This window comes from Siniperca chuatsi, linkage group LG23, assembly GCF_020085105.1.
Source record: "Siniperca chuatsi isolate FFG_IHB_CAS linkage group LG23, ASM2008510v1, whole genome shotgun sequence".
Lineage (NCBI taxonomy): Eukaryota > Metazoa > Chordata > Actinopteri > Centrarchiformes > Sinipercidae > Siniperca > Siniperca chuatsi.
The window spans coordinates 1,622,287-1,643,764 of NC_058064.1; the positions used below are offsets into that span (position 1 = coordinate 1,622,287).

The 21,478-nt window shown below is 40.8% G+C and overlaps 1 protein-coding gene across 1 annotated transcript; it reads left to right on the forward strand.

Annotated features, from left to right (window-relative positions):
* Positions 1-9,223: 9,223 nt before the first annotated feature.
* On the forward strand, positions 9,224-14,014 carry kcna1b (potassium voltage-gated channel, shaker-related subfamily, member 1b). The gene is made up of 2 exons (XM_044186683.1): positions 9,224-10,228; positions 10,578-14,014. The coding sequence occupies exon 2, from the start codon at positions 10,776-10,778 to the stop codon at positions 12,264-12,266; it is 1,491 nt and encodes a 496-aa protein (XP_044042618.1). The 5' UTR covers positions 9,224-10,228; positions 10,578-10,775; the 3' UTR covers positions 12,267-14,014.
* Positions 14,015-21,478: the final 7,464 nt, after the last annotated feature.

Sequence of the window (21,478 nt, forward strand, 5' to 3'; positions counted from 1 at the left end):
GGTATGCCAACCTCTCTCCGAGCTGGTTTATGAGAAGGGATCCACACGAGACCTACAAATGTCTTTCACAAGTATTTATTTCCACACAAACAAACAAACTACACAGATATATCTGGAGACACAACATGCTCACCGTCCCCAGTCGTGTCTGAAGTTTAAGGCACAAAGCAGTTGATTATATGTTAAAGCCACACCCGGTCACACAACATTCAGTATTTTCCCACAGCTTATTCTCTCAGTGCACCTCTGTTAGTCTCTGACCTTGGTTTGTACCTTCCCCCACGTTCTCTTATCTAACTGTTAGTTAGTTGCAGTCTACGGTGCAGAACAGCTGCTGGCCTGAGATGGTGCATGAGTTAGACTACACAGGGAAAAACATCTTACATACAGGTGTACACAGCACAAGCTATCAGTCATAATATCACAGTCCAAGTTTTCATATTGACAGTAACTATAGAACAGAACTGGCAAAACTGTACTGTCTGCACTGGTATGTACTACTTCCTGGAAACAGCCACAGCCTCGCGCTCAGAGTCCATTAGATTCGGATATTTCTTGGATATGGAACAGTGGGAACTCTGACCTAATGGTGGTGCCTGAGAAAAGGTCAGGGGGTAAAGAAACTCATCATTCATCCTCTGGCGACCATGAATCTCCACAGTGAATCTTTGGCCAGTGTTTGTTGAAATATCTGGTTTTGGAACTGGGTACGGATGATTGCAGTTACTCTATACGCCATGTTTATATAAAGTAAATAATTTAAGAAATCATAATTATGAACACTTCATCACAGATCTGTGCTTTTTACTGATGCACCTTTTCCCTGCCCTTCCTCCTCTGGGGTTTGCAGTTATCTGAAGACACTGATCAGTTGTCAAACCTGCCAGCACGGCTCTCCTTCATCCTGCTCAGCTCGCAGAGTTTCTCCTCTGGCATCAATATGTCACTCTGCTCTGACTCACTGCCATCTCAAGTGCTTGTATTGATCAGCTCATTGACAACATGTCCCATTCAGGTCAACGTTATGATGATGAAACTGCCATTTGGACATTGATGTGGTCAGCTGATGTTTCTTTATTTACACCGATACACTGTCACATCATGAATGATCTTATCTAGAGAACAAAGCACCCTACTGCTCTCAGGGGTCAGCCCATAAGTCTCAGTGGCTTTTAGTTACTCCTCTCCTCTGATTTAGTGAACAACAAACTGTCCAGATCTAAAAGCAGCAGAAAAAGCAGTCGTGTCAGCATCGTAGATTATTGTGTTCACGTGCTTAATTGCATCTTGCGGACTAGTGTAAATTTCCCAGGATCAGGTCAAAGCACCGGGCCATAGGGAGGGAAGCCATCATGCATTTGTGAGTAATTAAGAGCTTTAAGGTGTCCTAATATGAAAAGATAGTTGGACATTATCTTTTGGACACGTTGCTGCATTATAATAAAGCCAGAGGTCAGTCAATGTCATATCACTTACTTATACAATGGAAACGTTCTCAAAGAAAACACTGAATACAAAGTAAAGGCCAAATGTAGAGGAATTGAATACCTGAATATAATATTAGCCTCATAACACCGGAACACAATTTTCCCTTTTCTTATCGTTGCTTAGATCTGCTACCTGAACCCGACGTTGTCGCGCCATTCTGGTGCATAAGCCCTCGAGCTTGGGTCGGCTTTGGGTTTGGTTATTTTCATAGATTTACTAAGAAATGTCTGTCTTCCCCTCTGTGACTGTGCTGTTCGTCTGCATCCATTTGGGTCATGTTTTGCAAGAAAATACACAGAAAATACCCGATGTGAAGAGCGAAAGAGAGACTAGCCAGTGTGTTGTGTTAGCTTGCAAGCTAATGGTTGAGAATGGATGAAATATGGCAGAAAAAAATGCAAAAAATAATTTGGGCCTTGGGCTGGGCTCAGGTCTCATATTTGGCAGTTTGGGTCTCAGTTTTAGATCTTGTATCATTTCAACATAAATCTTTCTACCTGATTGGACGAAGAGACCACTTGTTGGACTCTCAGTGGTCTTTGAGACAGATTTTCACTCCAAAATGAGTTTCGAGAGGTGGTGAGTCGTATTTTCATCTAAACTATCTAAAACAGGAGCTCGATTAGTCCAAGATATTTGGTATCGTAGCTAGACTTCTACATGTATGTGCTTATTAAAAACATAATCGCTGACGTTGATCTTTCGACTGAAACCATGTTTTCCTGCTCGTGTGTGGTTGAACATGAACCTCATGCCATCAGTATTTTCCCAGCCTTCACTTTACATTCCCTCCATCATCAGCAGTACCTCTACGCTCCGTGTCCGTTATCTTTTTTTCACCTCCCCCATCTGTCACTTCGCCTCCCTCTCCCCTCGCTGGCTCTCCCATGACGTGACTCTAATAATAGCTCCCTGAAGTCGGGGCCCAGCAGCCCCCAAGGGCCATGTGTTGGTCTTGAAGGGCATGGCATGAATTGGCCTCGCTCTTTTCCCTGCATGCTATTGGGCTTATAAATAGCGCTGGTGAAAAAGGGGGGGATCTGCATAGGCATTATATAAGCATCCCATGTGTTTATGAATGAAGGGGGGGTCGGTTGGTACATTCATAAGTCCTTGATGCAGCTGCTGCTGTAAACACCCTCCTCCCACCGCTCACCCATCCATGTGTGAACATACTGAAATTGTACATGAATAATGAATAATTGAATCACCTCTACTGTAGCTTGCTCCAAACCAGCCCCCGACACCGTGCAGGAACATACAGTATCTGACATCCTAAATCATCTGGACTTCGAAACATTTCTCGAGAAGGTCAGAAGAAATGCAGTTTGGACAAGCAGTTGTTATTTGAGAAATGATGTCAAATTTAAGTTACACCGGTTCAATTATCTCAACAGTGATAATATGTAATAATATGATATTTGGTATCTTCTGTTTCTTTTGGTTTAACTTGTCATACATCTGTATATATCAGCTACATTGCACCATTAATGTTAACATGTGTACAGATCACGTGGTAACATGCTGTTGCCACAATCCTGTCACACGAGGTAGATGGTAGAGATGTCCAGAGCTGGACATGCGAGGGTTAAAGATACTGTGAATTGACAATATTGCACCATAACCAATACATAAGGGTTTAATTACCTTGAACAACCAAATGACCTTTGGCCGATGCAGGCATCTGTGTTTGTTTGCCACGTCGGATGTATGGGAGCTTTCAGGAAAATCTGACTTTCCTGACGGCTCCAGTTCCTCCTACTTAATGAAAAGAACAGAAATGTCAGCAAACTGGTGGCAAATGGTGCAAACATCCAAATCAAATTTCAAATTAACATTAATACAATTAATTCAGCTAATTAAAAAGGAGCAGGACACTGTTTGTATGTGGTTTCACTAATTTAGGATTCATTTGTGTAAATTTGTGCCACTGCTCCACAGTTGAAATCAACAAGCTGACGTTAGCTCAAGTTTAGTCAGTATGCTGTGTTACAAGCTAACGTTAGGATATCAAAAGGCATTTTAGTATATTAACAAATGACCAGCTGTTAGCACTGTTGAAGCTCTGTAACAAACAACTAACCAACCGACAGCTGTTTTGAATTGTAGACAGAAAAAGATATTTTTCTTTCAAAGTACACTTAATTGCTTTTCCTAGTCTCCTATACTTTCAAACAAGCAATATAATAATTTTCAAATGATAAAAGCCTTATTTGCTTTAGTTTTCCTAAAACCACTGGACTCCATATTTCCATCACACAGATATAACTTCACAGGCTGCTGCATTTGTGGGATGACCTTGTTTGAAGTGTCTTGAGCTAGCTTTAGTATTTTGTTCGTAAGCAGCACATTTACATTTGATTTTCTAGCAGCTCCACCTTCCTCTGGCTCGCTCTCTGTCTCTTGGGGTTTTCATGGTGAGGTACACTGAGCCGAGAGTGAGGAGATAAGAGGGATGTAGGACGAGATGATGGCTGTGGAGGGAGTAAAGGAGAGGGGGGAGGATGGAGAGAGCAGTGGAGAGCCCGGTGGAAGAGAGGAAGGCTTAATGAGTATGTTGCCCCTGATTCGGGCACGAGAACGAGGCAGGAGATGACAGGGCTGTGTGTTGCCACGGGGGATGCAGCGTCAGTCTGCATGAAGCAGAGGCATCCCTCCTCCTCCTCCTCCTCCTCCTCCTCCTCCTCTCTGCTCCTCATCGCATGAAGAACAGAGTACAGAAGAGTACAGAGTCCAGCCCCTTGCACTCAACAGTGCAGTTTTGGCTTAAAGACTACTGAGGGCTTCACAGGTCTCGAGATTTGTCCCCACGACAGTCTAACCTGAACTCCCTGCTCTTCATCATTCACTCGTTCACTTTTCCCGACACAGTAACAGAGTCTGCAGCCATGCTGGCAGCTCTGTGAGGCTGTGCTTTGAGCTAAATGCTAACATCAGCATGCTAACATGCTCACAGTGACAATGCTAACACGCTGATGTTAAAGCAGGTATAATGTTTACCAATGTCACCATCTTAGCTTAGCAAGTTAGCATGCTAACATTTGCTAATTAGTACAGCTGAGGCTGATGGACATGTCATTAGTTTTGCAGGAGTTTGGTCATAAACAAAGTGTTGGACACATGATGAGTTTGACCTGACCTGCAGATCTTTCAGACCAAAGCCACATGTTCTTTGAATTTGAATGTGTGGTACAGAAGATAGACTGATTTAGTTGTGATGACTATATTTTTGACGATAGTATTATTGGCCTCCAAAAAAGCAAAGTTCTCTGTCCTCATAAACACCAGCAGACCTGTGAGAAGGTTATTCAGTCTGGCAGCGGTTGACCAACGAGGTTGCTTTCAAAATAATACTGTGGCGTTTGGAGTGTAAATTAAGAAACTAATCCTCGCCTGTCCTTACCAATCACTGCTTCCCAGTAGAGGAAGCTGGGGCCTACAGGAGCTTAGTGACTGCAAACATGAGCTGCTGATTGGCTGAGCAGCAGATGGAGGACAGTTCAAGTGCACATAAAACTTTCCATTGCTTTGAGAAGGGATTTTAGGCGCTGCTCTGTCTTCCATCTTCAGTTTCAGCGTTGAAGCAGCTGTAATCTGACACTCGGCCGGTTATAGCAGCAGCCTGTCCTTCGTGCCGCAGCAGCCGGAGTCATCTTCATAAAGTCGCGTTGTGTGGCTGAGCATTGCCGATGTCCTCAAAATACCAAACACGTCGGGCTAAAATTGGGGTAAATGTGTTTAAAATGATTATTGTTGTTGTGCCGTATTTAGAGCTTTTTCCACTTCACCCAAATGGCCAGAAAATTCAGTTTATACTGCTTTCAGGAGAAAATCAGGAGTTAAGGAGGGTACGTAGTAATAGTTGGAAAAGAAAAATGTACATCTTGGACAAATCCTGAGTAAAAATGAGGCTTAAAATGGCTCCTTAAGCCACAAGCTGTTGACATAACAGATATTTAAGAGATGTCAAGAGATAACAGCTCATTTCAGTCCAAAATCAACTGTATTAAATCTAAGTTTGGTGATTTACAAGAGACGTTTTTTAAAAATTGTCTGTGCAGCGGAGGCTTAGTTATCCTGACTTTTAGTCCCTATTATGGATCAAACTCCAGCACACTGGAGCCGACATTTCCTAGAATGCAGATCAATAGCATCTTTTCATTGGACCCTCCCTGACAAGTAAACCCCCACATCTTTAAAACCCCACACTCCACTTTGTAACACAAACTTTCTTTAATGAATTTGTCCCCAAGCCCACGCTGAGATAACTTTCTTATTATTTTCAGATATTACACAGAGCTGTTTTCACATGACTAGTAAACTGACCTTCGTGTGTAACATCGGTGGACTTCTCCTGACATTTTGTATAAAACTGACATTTTAAGCAACCGGGATCATATTTGCACACGCATATTTACACTTTCCTCCCATCACTTCACTTGTTTCTGAACCAGATCTGTGCGCGTTCTCACAAAGACATTGGCCTCAACTAAAGTCAATGTGGATTATAATCCTGTCAAAGGTTACAGTAACATATGGATTGAGGCTCATAATAAGTCTTTGCCATGTGTGCAGATTGGCTGTACACGCGTGACTGAACACAAAGCCGTTTTTTCCTTTTTTTAATGCAGGACGTGTCTAATTTCGACCTCAGGGCCGAACATGTGGCAGTTTACACTGTCCAGGATGCATTTATGTACTGTAAGCCCACGTGTTTTAAAAGCCCAAGAAAAATAGGAGGTTACGAATGAATTGGATTTGCATGTTCATCATCCAGAGAGGATTTTCTGCCACTGGCATGTTTTCAAACTAAATTTAGTTTTCAGGAATTCACCACTACGTTTAGCCGACATTTGGTTCGAGCAGCCGTGCAGAAACTCATCCGGCTGTCAGACAGTTACAGTGACAAACTAACACTGTAACTGCAAATATAGTTCAGTCACTCACACAGAATGACCTTCATCCGCACCAGAGTCTTACGTACAAGGGCACACATTCCCCCAGAGACTCACTTTTATTCCCTTGCTTTTATTGAACTGATATTTTGCTTTTCTGTTGATTTTATTTCTGTTGCATTCCTCTTGTTTGTTAATATCTTGCATGTTTGATATTTTGTGCTAAATGCTTGCAACTTTTATTTTGAAAAGTGCTACAAAATAAATCTTTACTTGCTCACCAAATCGACTTTTTGAGGTTCGATCTTTTCCACTGAATCTGTACGCTCACAATAAAGATTAACACACATTTTGCCCTGCATTCTGCCTGTCAGGCATAGAGGACAGGTTTTGCCTAAATTGTCCCAAAGAGTTTAATCTTACAGCTTTCATGAGATGCAAGGACGTAATTAACGTATAATACAATAGATGTAATATACTTACACGGATTGCTTTCAATTATTACCGTGCGCTCACAGCAACAAGCTTAAGAAGCAGTTAAGCTAGTTAATGCTCTTAAGCCTATATTGCCCCGGGTTTTGCCTCTCAGGCTACATACAGGCTAGCCTACCTCTGATTAGTGGGGGCTGAGCTTGGCCTGACAAGAGGAGCTGCAGACACAATTCGGTGCTTAAAACAACTACTAAAAACCATTTAATCTATATTTTGATTTTCAATAAATCACTTAAACATTGCATAGAATTACATTTACAGGTGAGTGTTATCACATTATACTGAACATATACAAATAAGATATTGAAATACAGAGGGCTGCGGAGTATGAAGAAATTAATGAAAAATAAAAATAGTAATGATCAAGTGGTTAATGTGTCAACTTAGACATATACCATCTGAAATGTGGTATCATTGTTGACAATTTTGCTCATTTTGATATAATATAATATATTCTACATGTAGTTTATTATAATGTGACTAAACGTTATTTAATGACATCGTCTTTTATTTTACTGTGTCTCTGGATGTTTCTCCTTTCAGTGTAACTGGGACCGGTTCCAGCTCTGCAGCCAGCTGATCCTCCACCTTCCTGCCCACTGCTGGGTCCGTCTGCTGGGCTTTAGCTCCTGCTGCGTCCGACCGAGTCTTTCCCCAATCTGCTGGAGAAACTGTATACATCAGTGCCATGTATGCAGACCACGTAGCGTCTCGCTGTAATGCTGCAAGAAGCATGCTAAGAAAATAAAGGGAAGTTTAGGGATGTTTGAGGAAGTGGAGCTGTCCATGGTGCTGAGCTGCAGATGCCTCATGTGGCTTTGAAAACAATGTAGAGCTTCTGCAAAAACTAATAACACTGATCTTCTGTATTAACTGTGAAAAAGCATTCAAACCCTTTACTTAAGTCAAACTAGCACCACCACAGCGGATCAATAACCAATACATTACCCATCCCGCATTAAAGGATGAGTCTTGACATTGCGATATTGTTTATTTTTTCTTCTTAAAAGAAAAATACTCATGGAAAGACACAATTATGAGATACTGTCTCAGTTTTGACTCTTTAATGATTTTGACTTAATGTCATAATTTTGTAATTTTTCATATTTTTGTTTTCAGACTGTCCTCACTAGAAAATCATAGCAGCTTATTACGACCCATGTTTACGTATATCGTAGGATACGACCTCTAGTGGTCGTGATAATTATGAGCAAACCAGGAAGTCAGGTGACTTAGTATAAAAAGCTAGAAAACAAACAATCAGACAAAGGACTTTCACCCACGAGATCCGGGTTCGTGTCCCGTGTGAAACCAAAAGTCAACTTTGACTTATTTAAAGTTACATAACGTTACGTACGTGACTTACGTAACGTAGGCTACTTAACTTACGATAGTTATTTTAACCCACAGCATGATCTTTTTTTTAAAGCCTAACCGAGTAGTTTTTTTGCCTAAACCTAACCAAACTGCAACCGTTTCACGTTAACCACGTGTTTAACGTCACATGATTTACGTAACGTATGCTTGCAGCCCGTCCTCACCTGCCACCAGTAGGGGGCGCTGATTGAGGAAACGCTCCTGTGGGTCGTATCAGAGGGTAAGAACAAACGACCTGTGTGGTCTTATGGGTTGGAGGACTTGTTGTTTGATTTAGTATCTTGTAATTTTGACTCAGTACGTCAAAGTTTGATTATTTTTGATTACTCAATCATCACTTTTGACTTATTATCCCACCATTTTGACATAGTAAACTTCATACTTTTGACATAGAAGGTCAACATTTAGAGTTACAATCTGACGATGTAGCTTATAGTGTTGACTTATCTCATAATTTTGTTAGTTACTAAATCAGAATTATTCGACTTACTTATAACTTTGACTTAAAAATTCATAGTTTTGACTTAGTAAACATATTTAATTCAGATTTAGTGAGTCATAATTTTTAGTTACTATCTAATTATTATTTTGACTTAATTTCTCATAATTTTGACTTGGCACATTTTGAGTGACTGAGATTTACTCGTAATTTCTAATTAAAACGTCATGACTTGACATTGAACATGAAGTTTTGTTTTTCTTACATTTAATCTCTTTTTTTTTTTTCTTAATCTGTCAGTAATGGGCTTCTGTATCAGATCAACCCGTATCAGCTGATCGCAGCCTTCCAACCTATTGATCAGTTTCTACACTGAAGCCTTTTACAGTCTTACTGCCAGTGTAGTTTCACACAGGACAAAAAGTTAAAAAATATATATATATATATATATATATATATATATATATATATATATATATATATAAAATCCCTCTGCTGGTTTCACCCTGTTACCATAGCAACACCGGGATATTTACACCAACATGCAGGCCTGACTGTCGCAAACAGCTCAGCAGCCAAATATGGGAAACCGCTTCCTGCTCTCTGCCTGCAGATTCCTCCAGGCAAACCTCAGACCTGCAGCTGAAACCCGCATGAGCGCTGCGTTTGACACCAGACATATATCGAACACGCTGCTTACATAACACGGTGCAGTGGATACTGTGGCATTAGCCTGTTTCATTTATTGAGACCTGCGGTGTTATTTTTCACGAGGTAACTTTTTCTGATAACCGATCCGTCACGAGTCCTGCTGTGATGTTTGGTACCGGAGCCGGTTTTGCAGATGCACACGTACTGTAGTGCCAACTGTGTTTTACAGTCTGTCTGCATTGCGTCGAAACCCCCCTCCTCTCCTCTTTCTCACTCCCCTCACTCTCCCTCTCTCTCTCCTACCCCTCCCTCTCTCCTCCACTCACTTCTCCTTTCTCCTCTCTACATGAAATCCTGCAATATGCTTCCAAATTACCGGAGACATCCTCTGTCTCGTGCGCCTCTTGTGCGGGATCCTAAACCGGTTTTCCTTTAAAGCCTCCGCGTTGTTTTGTCTCTTTTATTATTTTTTTTACCGCAGCAAAAAAAACCAGGAGAGAGACGCTTTCTGCTGATGCTGCTGTGTCCAGTCCTCCCAGTCCTCTCCATCAGACTGGGAGCTAGATCCAGCTTTATTTCTAATATTTGTCTTTCTACCAGACTCCGTCCTCCGCCTCCTCTATTTCCAGCATGATTTTAATAAATTGCCAGTCAGGATTTTTGCTGCTGAGCCGCGGTCCGAAGCCGTCTGAAGCCTCCTCCTGCTGCGGGCTGCTCCGATCGACGCTGAAAACCTACACCAAGAGGATACGGATGTTAACCAAGACAACATAGTCTATTAATTTTTCAGAGATACTGTAAAACGATATCAGTATTAAACCCAAGTTGGGAAAGGTAGGCAGGGTGAGGACATTCCTTCCATCTGCTGCTCTCCAGCTCAGCACAGGTATATATATATATATATATTTTTTTTTTTATTGATCATTTTTCATCTTTCAAAGGATATTTTAGATTTAGAGGATATTTATTTGCTCATTTGAATGTGTAAAATCTTTATCTGACTGGACAATAGTTGATGCATGAGATGAGTCCTGATGTGCGCAAAGAGGAAGCGCAGAAGGACTGCAAACTTGAATACTGAAGTATGCGGTAAAAATACAGCAGATGCAGCACGGGCTACTGTACTGCATTGGGCCTTTTCTCTTGCAGTTTAGCTCTTGAGCTGATAAATGGGGTGTGAACTGAGATATATGTGCTTTGTGAGACTAGATGTAGTTTGTTTCACCTTCTTGCAGGTGACGGATGAAGCATTGCTGAGAGAAAGAAGATGTTCATCTCGGAGATGATGATGATGATGATGATGATGGTGATGATGATGATGGAGAGGGAGGCTCTGCACAGCTCCTGGCCTCAGTAGAGGCTTCTTCACTCCGAACCTGCTCCTCTTCACCTTCACGCCGCTTCCTCTCCCTGTCCTCCACCCGCCAGGAAGGATGACTGTGGTGTCCACAGAGAACATGGACGAGACCTCCACCCTGCCGGGACACCCACAGGACCCCTACCCACCCGACGACGATCACGACGACCACGACTGTTGCGAGCGGGTGGTCATCAACATCTCGGGGCTGCGCTTCGAGACCCAGTTGAAGACTCTCGCCCAGTTCCCGGAAACGCTTCTTGGGAACCCCAAGAAGAGGATGCGCTACTTCGACCCCTTACGAAACGAGTATTTCTTTGACCGGAATCGCCCGAGTTTCGATGCCATCTTGTATTATTACCAGTCCGGAGGAAGGCTAAGAAGACCGGTCAACGTGCCGCTGGATATGTTCTCAGAGGAGATAAAGTTTTACGAACTTGGCGTGGAGGCCATGGAGAAGTTTCGAGAGGACGAGGGATTTATCCGGGAAGAGGAGCGGCCCCTGCCAGAGAAGGAGTTCCAGCGGCAGATCTGGCTCCTCTTTGAGCATCCGGAGAGCTCGGGGCCCGCCCGGGGGATCGCCATCGTCTCAGTTATGGTTATTCTTATTTCAATAGTCATATTTTGTTTGGAGACATTACCAGAGCTGAAGGAGGATCCCAGTCAGCGGATGCAGATAGTGGGGAACATCACCGTGTATTACAAACCAAATGTCCTCACAGACCCTTTCTTTGTGGTGGAGACGCTCTGCATCATCTGGTTTTCCTTTGAGTTGATAGTCCGGTTTTTCGCTTGTCCCAGCAAGGCGGCATTCTTTAAAAACATGATGAACTCTATTGATATTGTGGCTATAATCCCATACTTTATCACACTTGGAACAGAGCTGGCTGACGACCAAGACAACAAGGAGGGGAAGGGAGGAGGGGAACAGGCCACATCTCTGGCTATTCTCAGGGTAATCCGCCTGGTGAGGGTGTTCAGGATCTTTAAATTGTCCCGACATTCAAAGGGGCTTCAGATTTTGGGACAAACTCTAAAGGCGAGCATGCGGGAGCTGGGCTTGCTAATTTTCTTTCTCTTCATCGGCGTGATTTTGTTCTCCAGTGCCGTTTACTTCGCCGAGGCTGAGGAGAAGGAGTCGTTCTTCACCAGCATCCCAGATGCTTTCTGGTGGGCCGTGGTGTCCATGACGACCGTCGGCTATGGGGACATGTATCCCGTAACCATCGGAGGGAAGATTGTGGGCTCGCTGTGCGCCATCGCTGGAGTGTTAACCATTGCGCTCCCAGTGCCCGTCATCGTGTCCAATTTCAACTACTTCTACCACCGGGAGACGGAGGGGGAGGAGCAGGCTCAGCTCCTCAACGTCAGCAACCAGAATTTGGCGTCGGACACCAACTCGAGCCGCCGCTGCTCCTCGGTGGTCAGCAAGTCGGAGTACATGGAGATAGACGAGGACATGAACAACAGCATCGATAACTTTAGGGAAGCAAACCTTAGGACTGCCAACTGCACGGCTCCCAGCCAGAACTGTGTGAACAAGGGGAAACTGCTCACCGACGTGTGAGGCCGCGTCCAACGCACAGGTGTAAATATTGTAGAAATACTTGGATGCTTTATCTCCATTGGTGCATTTTATTCTTCTTTTGCATTGATTCATTCAAACATGTACGAATACTTAAAGAGTTTAAGGCACACATGGTAAATTTATAAAAAGTAGAGGCTCAGTTATTTCATGAAAACACAATGACAGAGTTGCCTGGCAATAGTTCAAAGATCAGCAGGTGTAAGGGAACATTTTTGATAAATTATTAACTCATTTTAGAAATTTGTACCAGTTAATTACATTGTTTATTCCCTCAAATTGAAGGGGAACTCCACCAATTTCACACATGAAGATTAGTCTACTGATATATAATGTCTGAGCGATCTCATAGTGATGTCATTAGGGCTATCTTGGTTTTAGCATGGCGACTACAATTTTTTTTTTTTACAGAAAGCGTGCGTTACAAACTGGAGGTGTCGAATTTGAAAGATGTGGGTGTTTACCGGGCAGGGAGAGACTTTGCTTTATGAGAAATTTAAGTTTTTGGAGCTGGCCCGAAACTGGGGAGTCTAACAAAAGACATTATGATAGTTATTATTGGGAAGCATTATGGGAACTGAAGGAGCCAGTGTCCCAAACTAGAGACAAAAATCTGGATATTTTGGTCTCTGTTGCACAATTTTTTACTGTTCTTTTTAAAATATGTCTCTTGCAAATTCTCAAACTTTATAGAAGTGCAATACTAAATTGATGGAGTGCCCCTTTTGACAGTGTTACCATCTTCGCTTTCGACCAAGATTCATAGGTATTCTTCGGGTTTAGGCTGTTAAAACACAACTTTGTGTTATCTTTGTTGTCTCTTAAATGTAATTTATAGAGTTACAGCTGGTTTTAGATGAATGTAGATGATCCAATTTGTAAAAAAAAAAACAAATCTTATTCTAGAGGATGATGCAGAAGAGAGAAGGAAGGGAGCAAACTGAGTCATTTGAGATAAAGATTTAGTAAATTTGAGGGGATTAATTTCCCTCAAGGGAATTTTTTTAGCGTAGCACCTTGCAACAACAAAGCAATTCAAAGTGCTGTACACAAGACATGACAAGACAAAATGTAAGACACATAGAAACAGGAGTAATAAAGAATAAAATTAAACAGAAGATAAAAAAATATGGTAAAACTGAATAAAGAAGAGAATAAAAAATACAGTACAGTGCAAGATATGAATAGTCCGATTTGTATTTTTTTTATAAAAGGCAGTTGCAAACAGAAAAGTTTGAGAGCTAAATATTTAAAAATTCAAAAGATTGAATGACTAAATTGAGAGAACAAACTTATTACATTTTGAGTGTGAGGGAATAATTTCCAATTTGAGGGCACAAATTACTAATGTGACACACACAAGAATTTATTAAAAAAATCTCCCGGACACCAGGCTTTGTGCAACAGACTAAACTTTCAGGATAAAAGAAAACACAAAAAACAACAGAGCCCAACTGAGGTTTGAAGAACACGGCGGAGGACGACTCAAACGAAGAAACACATTTTGAGTGGATTACAGTTGAAGGTCGGGCGATGTTTTTCTGCGGCACATCCAGGGACATTTTGGAAAACTCAGCGTCAGATGTCGATCGATGTTTTTCAGGCACCTTATCGGAACAAACAGGAAGTGTGCTGAGCCTTGTTATCTACACTGCTGCTGCTGCTACAGGCTGGAGATTCCCTGTATGATGCCATGCAACACTCCTTTATATAAAAGCATGTGGAGACTCTCTTCTCTCTTATATTGGCATGCACAAGACATTACCTCATTTCTATTTTTACATTTTTTCTTCTTTGACCTTCATCTTCTCCTGGAATCGCAGTTTTTTCTCTCATTTGTTTTCACCAAAAGTGCACTGGCTATTTATTATTGTTTAAGTTATTTTAAAACATTTAAGTGTTGAATGTTAAAGCATTAAGGGAACAGGAACACTTCTTTTTCGAAGATCATGGCATGTCAAAATACTAAAGCATTATGGCCTAATTAGCTATGGTATAGCTATGTATACTCAATGCATGACTACAGTATTAAATTGCTTGCAGTTGTGGAGAGACCTCGGGAGCTGGGGGATGATGATGATGATTCTCCTCATTATTGTCAAGCTAACGACAGGATACGGTGCATGACGGAGCTAACTGCCGGAGGGGACAAATCTGCTGAAAAAAAAACAAAAACAAGAAAAAAAAAAATCAGAAGAGACATATCCGACGATCTCTTTAAAAAATGACACTTCAGAAATTACATCCTCCTTTTTCATTTATTTAAAGCTTTGAACTTTAATGATGAAATGCATGGGATCATTTTATGTGATTTGTGACCCCATATTTTTTCTCTTGCATTTGACTTTTAAACAGTTACAAGAAGGAAAGCAGTAATATTTAAAAAATATCATAGATATATCTAAAATTAGTTTCTAGTGCCTTGAACCCCATCTCATTATAGAATTGACTAAAGTGCCTCCCGTTACAATAGGCAGCAAAGAGCTTACTATGTGCAGCTTATCTTCTCCTGCCGTAAAGATGCACTACACCCTGCACATCTTTAAAAGAAGAGTGTTATAGACTAATACGTTTCGATAAAGACAGGAATATATTCTTTATTCTGGCGCCAGAGTTTTGGGCCTACATAAACTCACATTTGTCCTGGTCGGTGACACACGGCTGCAGTGCACAATAAGCAGAGTAGACAAGTTAAAATATGGATTTTTTTGCGTGGAAATTCAAGAGAAACTATGGTCATACGTCTGCAGGTACTCGAGTTTGACATCCATAAAGGGATTGCAGTATTCTGACTGTGGGTCGTACTGCATACGGGTCTACTTATGGGGCAACTAGAAAAGTGACAAAGCTAACAGAGTCTGGTTAGCTAACCAGCAAACATTCTTACGCTTGTCTACTGATGGGTCAATTTGTCGGCTAACGAAGCAAGCTGTTTGGTCAGCCAACTGGTAAACTGCCTATTCTAACGCTTGTCTCTGAGTCTAAATCAAAGTAAACACACAAATTATCCCCTTGGATTAGCTATTGTAGCAAACTACTGATGAGGGATCTACTGATGGACCCTATACAGTTAGCTATAGTAGCTAACTGCATAGTGTTGTAGTTGTGGGGCAATGTATGGGACAAGCTAGCTGTTAGGTTAGCCAACTCGCAAACTACCTATTCATCTAGAATAATTAATAAACATTTATAAGTTATCGTTTCATATATAGCTTGATTGTACTTCAACACAGGTAAACAGATAAAAGTCTTAAAAGGCTGTGTTTGCTTTGTAGGTGTCGTTATCGCCGTTGACCGTATAGAGAGCTAACCATCAGGGCAAGCCAGCTTTGTTTTATTTCTTCTTCCAGTTTATTTAGGGGAGGTGAGGTCCTAAAGTCATTCTGCCTCCAATCTTCATCTTTCCTCCTTCATTTGGTTTAGCTCCTTCTCTGTGCACTCTGAGTCGGATAAACATGGTTCGGATAAGCTAGTGAGCAACAGTAGCTAATCCAGGGGGGCTAATGCTGGGGTTTACTTTTGTTTGGACTTGGAGACAAGCATTTGGCATGATTTATGTAAAATTTAAGTTTATTAAGAAACCTCTAGGAGGCTCGCGCTGCTAGCCCCGATATAGACCTATTTTATTTTGCCGGAGTCGTGTTTCCAAAATTCCTACAACAGAGCTAACTGCAAAGTTAGCATGACTAATTAGTCAGAATGGCCACAATTATGAGAATAAAACAAAAGTTGAAAAATACCAGAATTCCCCTTAAAAGGCAAATCAGATAGATGATTGATATCAATAAGACATATCTATAGTATAGTGTCTGGTCATAAGTATCATTAGGGAATATCATAAGGCTCATTGTTTTCAATTTTCTGCAAAAATACAGATGAAATTTGGATCATAAAAATACATTTGCAGACAGAGCTAGGAATTTATAAATACCAAGGTCATAACATGTTTTTTGGATGAGAAGTGTTTTTCTGGCCTGGTTTGATCTAAAAACTGACTCACTATCATGTGACGAATTTACCAGTTGGTTTTTACTACGTCTGTCATTTCCAAACACATTTTTTGAAGGATATAAGTCTGTATTTTTCTTATTGTCAACAAATCCCATGTTCAGACCAAAATCAGCAACATGTTAGTCTCTCAGTACCGTCTGACTTCCTGTCTGCGGCTCTCAGCTCCGAGCCCATTGGTTCCTGCCGAAGACGTAAATCTTTAAAAACACCTCACACATATATAGTCATTTTAGAAAAAGGCTCAGTAGTTTCCTCAAACAGCTGCTCGCTGTAGTTTTTATCAGACAAACAGGAGGAAACGGTGCATCTGTTGGGGACTATTTCCAGCGGCGGATGAATCCACATGTGGTGCTGTAGTGAGTGTTTGGGGCAGCAGGACGGTGTGTGTGTGTGTGAGTCAGAATAAACTACAGTGTGTGTGTTCGTGGTGATGAAGGAACATGTCGCCCAGTGCAGCAGAGCGGCTCACTGATGTGTTTTAATAGTTTCTGGACAACGATGGAGGAAGAAGATCCATCAGCTGTGATTCACACACACACACACACCTGTTAGCAGATACGTTCATGATGGTTTGGGTCTTTTCATGGGATTTGTTGACAGTAAGAGAAATATAGAATATCACAAGACTTATTGTTTAATGTAAATATTACAAAAAAAAAAAGTATGGCCATAGTCATCACAAGGCTGAATTTCAAAATAAAAAGTTTAAAGTTACACACAGTGACAAGTTGCAAAACCTCCACATCCCCGAAAATACTGAGGGCATTACCTCAGGGGTAGTACTGCAGCACGAAACATTTCAAAAGGACTCTGACAGATCTGCAGCATAATCAGCAGCTCTTGTGCTCTTGTTCCTTTTAACTGCCACCGTCAGAGGAGCCTGTAAGCTCTGCAGAACAGCGCCCTCTGGCTGCACAAAGCACTGCCGCTCTCTGATTCCTGGGACCAAAAAACGCTGCTGAAAATTAGATCTGCTCCTTTTGAAAGAAATCTGGACACAGTCGGTTTTTGAAAGCAATGAGCCTTACATGTCCGCTGCTTTGCTTTTGAGTCGTACCACGAGGCTTCGTGTTGTTTCCCACAGTTTTTAACCGTCCAACTTGCTGTATCTTCATCAGACTGCCTCTCGACAACAGTATTGCAATGTTATCTATGCTTGATTAAGGCTTACGTTGTCCAACATGTCCTCAGTGTTTGGACAGCTGGTTTAGGCTAAAGAAATTAGGAGGGAAATAACTGTTTTCTGTGCCTGGGAGAGCTCAGTGGCTGCTGCTGTGGAGAGATAATGATGAATCCTCTGCAGAGCAGCAACTCAGCATTCATCTGAACATTACCACAGGCATTAGTCACTCTGCATGCTAGCAAAATGGCGCTGCTGCTGTGTTGTTCTGAGGAGGGAGCACATGGCTGTGTGAGGGAAAGCACTATGTTCAGGAGGACGACGACAACACGAGGACTGATTAATGAATGTGGATGATGTTAAAAGCATCCGCGAGAAAAAGGAGCGCTGACTCTGATCTGGACAGAATTTGCACTAAGCAAAACTTAGTGGCTTAAATTTCACTCTGCAGTGTGTACTCCAAATCCTGGTTTTGCTACAGTCACAATAACAGCTGCAAGTGATGATTTGTCACTCAAAGTGTTAATCCTTAATGATACATGTTTTATAGCACCCTCACATATCCAGACTTAGTCCTTCTCACGCTTTAAAACTCAACTGTGAGGAGACAGCGGGACACAGCTTGGTGACAACTGGAAACAATTAGGGAGGGTGTCTTTAAAATTATTGTACAAGAAAATATATCATGTTGATATAAATGTTTTGATACTAGAGCTGATACAATACTCGAGTTTCAGAACAAGATTCAAAGCTTTATTGTCACAGAGAACATGACACTAACAGTTTGGTCCACTTCATGTGATTTACCAGACACTAACCACCCTAACACAAACACCTGGAGCACAGCGCCTGGCCACATGTGAGCTCCCGATGAGTCGATCAGAGTCAGAGTCAGAAAACTGGACTCACTCATGTTAAAGTCAGTCACACAGTTCCCTCACGCCGCCATGTGAAGTTACTGACTGTGGTTTCAACTCAACTGTAGTTGAGAAAAATCCCCGATATTGCTGTATTAGTTTGTTAACATCAGTTTATTCTGATAGGCCAAAACATTTCTGGTGAGTCATGCAGAGCACGAGTGTTGTGATCGATCACAGGCACCTTAAAGACAGGAAACGGCATTAAGGGTGTGTTTCAGTTCCCGGGTCAGCTGCAGGAAGAAACACAGTATTTGGATATAAAGTCCGCAGACTCATCGGCTGGTTTTACACTTGAAGTCTTGGAGCTGACGCTCCTCCTGTGATGATGAACAGCCCCCCACATCCGCTCACGCAGGTGTTTTCACTTCAGACCTCATCTCAGGGCTGAGTGGGCGTGTACAGACTGGGCTTGATTGACATCTTCCACATTCTCCTGTTGAACTGTTTAAGGCGGGACAACTGGTACATTGAGTTTGGTGACTTCGCATTGATCCCAGCGTAGCTCTGAGGTCCAATCATCAGTTGAAAACACCTGTTTGGGGGAGAAAAACTTCAAAGCCTCACTCCCTGATTTTGTTATAGTCCAACAACAGCACCAATCCCAGAAACAGACACAGCGTTCAGCTGTTACACTTCCATTGAATTATTCCAATTATTTATCCAATTAATGACTTTAATTCAGTGCACAGCAGGTCAGCTGAACATGCAAAAATCTTACATTGTCTGCTGACAGACGTGAGTCATCGGTACTGTTGCTTTAATTACCTGTAGTTTAATACAGCTTGAGCACTCAAATAATGTTTGATGTGAGCTGGTTCAGGATTTTATTAGACGCCTGCCAGCCAATCACAAATGAGTATTTTCATTGCCTGCGTTTGAGTCAAATTGAATCTATTCTCGTTTGGTTTTTACCTCGAATTCTTTTATTATTTTAGTATGTAATATAAGAAAGTATATTCATGTCTTTGAACACTGTATTGTAAACATGGGACAGTATTACAAATGTATTATCCGTATGCCTCATATCATGATGTTATTCTAAAGTGCTGTTGTGGGCAGTTTAAATCTGAGGTGCATGAAGCTCTTGAATTCCTGACAGATTATATATTTTTTTATCTTGTGCGTTCACAAATTATTATCTTGCTCCATATCTTGAGTGAACAAGATAATAATTTGAGTATAATTTGTGTGGAAAAGATGAATTGTCATCAAGATAATAATTTGTACATGCAACATTATAATTTGTGCACTATAAAGAAGTTTAGATAATAGTTTGTGTGCAAAAGTAAATAATTTGTGCTTTCAAGATAACAAAATCCACATATTCCACTTGTATGAACAAGATAATAACTTATATTAGTATTCTGGAGCGCTCAGTTACTCCAGACATGTTTCTTGTCTGAAAAGATTGAGTTGTGTTTACATGTGTGTATCAGCTGTGTGTCATCAACCAGTTAGTTTAAGGTCTGTTTCATAAACTGCTGTTTCATAAACACGTGAAAAAAAAAATCCCTTTAATTGATGTTTCAGTCAGATGAAAAAATAAATAAATGCTACGAAGGTGCTAAATGTTAAACATGCGGCAGGTCCGAGGGAGCAAAATGACAAATTTCACAGCTTTTTTTAAGGATAAAATCACGTAAAAAAAGACGTTCTATATTTTCTCGACAGCTTTTTGAAATTAGTGATTGAAAGCAACATCAGGGTAGTTAGTAGTGTTGTGGGTTTAATTTCTGTTTGTTCATACTTGTAGTGTTTTAGGCCAAAGTTTGAGACGCATCTTCACCACACACCCCCGAAGGGACCAAACGAAGTTTTACAGTTTTTTCATATCATCAGAGCAGCTCAACAGACGGATGATTCACAAAAAGAATTACATTTTCTAGATTGTGGGTCATATGTTTTGAAAAACTTGACATTTTCTTGCTATTTTTAATCTTTGGACATTTGTGTTTGGTATGCGGAAAAGAGGACGAGACAAACACCTTTCCTTCCAAATGAAACTACAGTTAATATGACTGAGTTTACAGGCTTCCAACTGCCAAGTCCAAAATTTAAGAAAAGTTAATTTACAGACGATCACATGTTTGATCTTCAGTGAGCTGCATATCAACAATTTCTGTTTTTACACAACAGGTTATTTGGAAAGTATTTTGGTTCTATTATCTTATAATATTCTTTGACTGCTGACTTAAGCCATCACTGCAGAGTTTCTCAACCTTGAGAGGACATTTTCACGTATTTCCACTTAAAGCTGCGCTAACTGTACAGCTGCAGAGTTGGGGACAATTCTCTGTATGTTTTTGTTGCTATGAGCAACACTTTTCACATTACACAGTCATTTAATCCACCGTTAATATAAAAATATTATGTGCAGCTTTAAACATGAATATTGCGTGACCAGCTCTGTCCCTTTAAAGAACATTACTAAAGAATAAAATGCACTTTTTTTTTTTTTTTTTTTTTTTACCTGAATCAAAGAGTCTACTGATTTGTTGATCAAAAGGAAGTTAATCAATAACAGCTGGGAAAATCTATCAATGATTATGTCATTGATTAAGTAAATGTACCCAGTATTTGTTGGTTTAGCTAACCAAAGGCTTAGATTTCTTAAATTGAATCCCTTTGGTTTGTTGGACTGTTGTTGAAACTGAGCTCTTTGAATTTATGATGGTTATTGTCGTCATTATTTTTAATCATTAAAAGGCTAACTGATACAAACTGTAATCAAAACTATAGTTTATAGGCAAGCCAAGGCATATTTATTTGTATTGCACACTCCATGCACGAGGCAGTTTCAAACTTTAAAAGGAATTTAAAATAAGCTTTAAAAGAGTGAATAAAGGAAAATATTCATAAAAAGTCCCAATAACAGCCGTCAAACTCAAACTTCGGGACCGAATACTGAATAATTGAGCTTGAAAGTTCATTCTTGACATCGGAAATAGTGGGAAAAAAAAGATGAAGACCTTGAAATACGGTTAAAAAGATAGTAAGTGGAGCTTGAGTTAAAACCTTTTTTTGTCAGTTATGTTTTCCAAGGTCAGGAATTATTCATTTTTAGGTCCCAGAATGTGAGGGACTGCAACTGAAAAAAGATTACAAGCCTGTAAATTATATTTTTGATTACAAAAAATTATCAA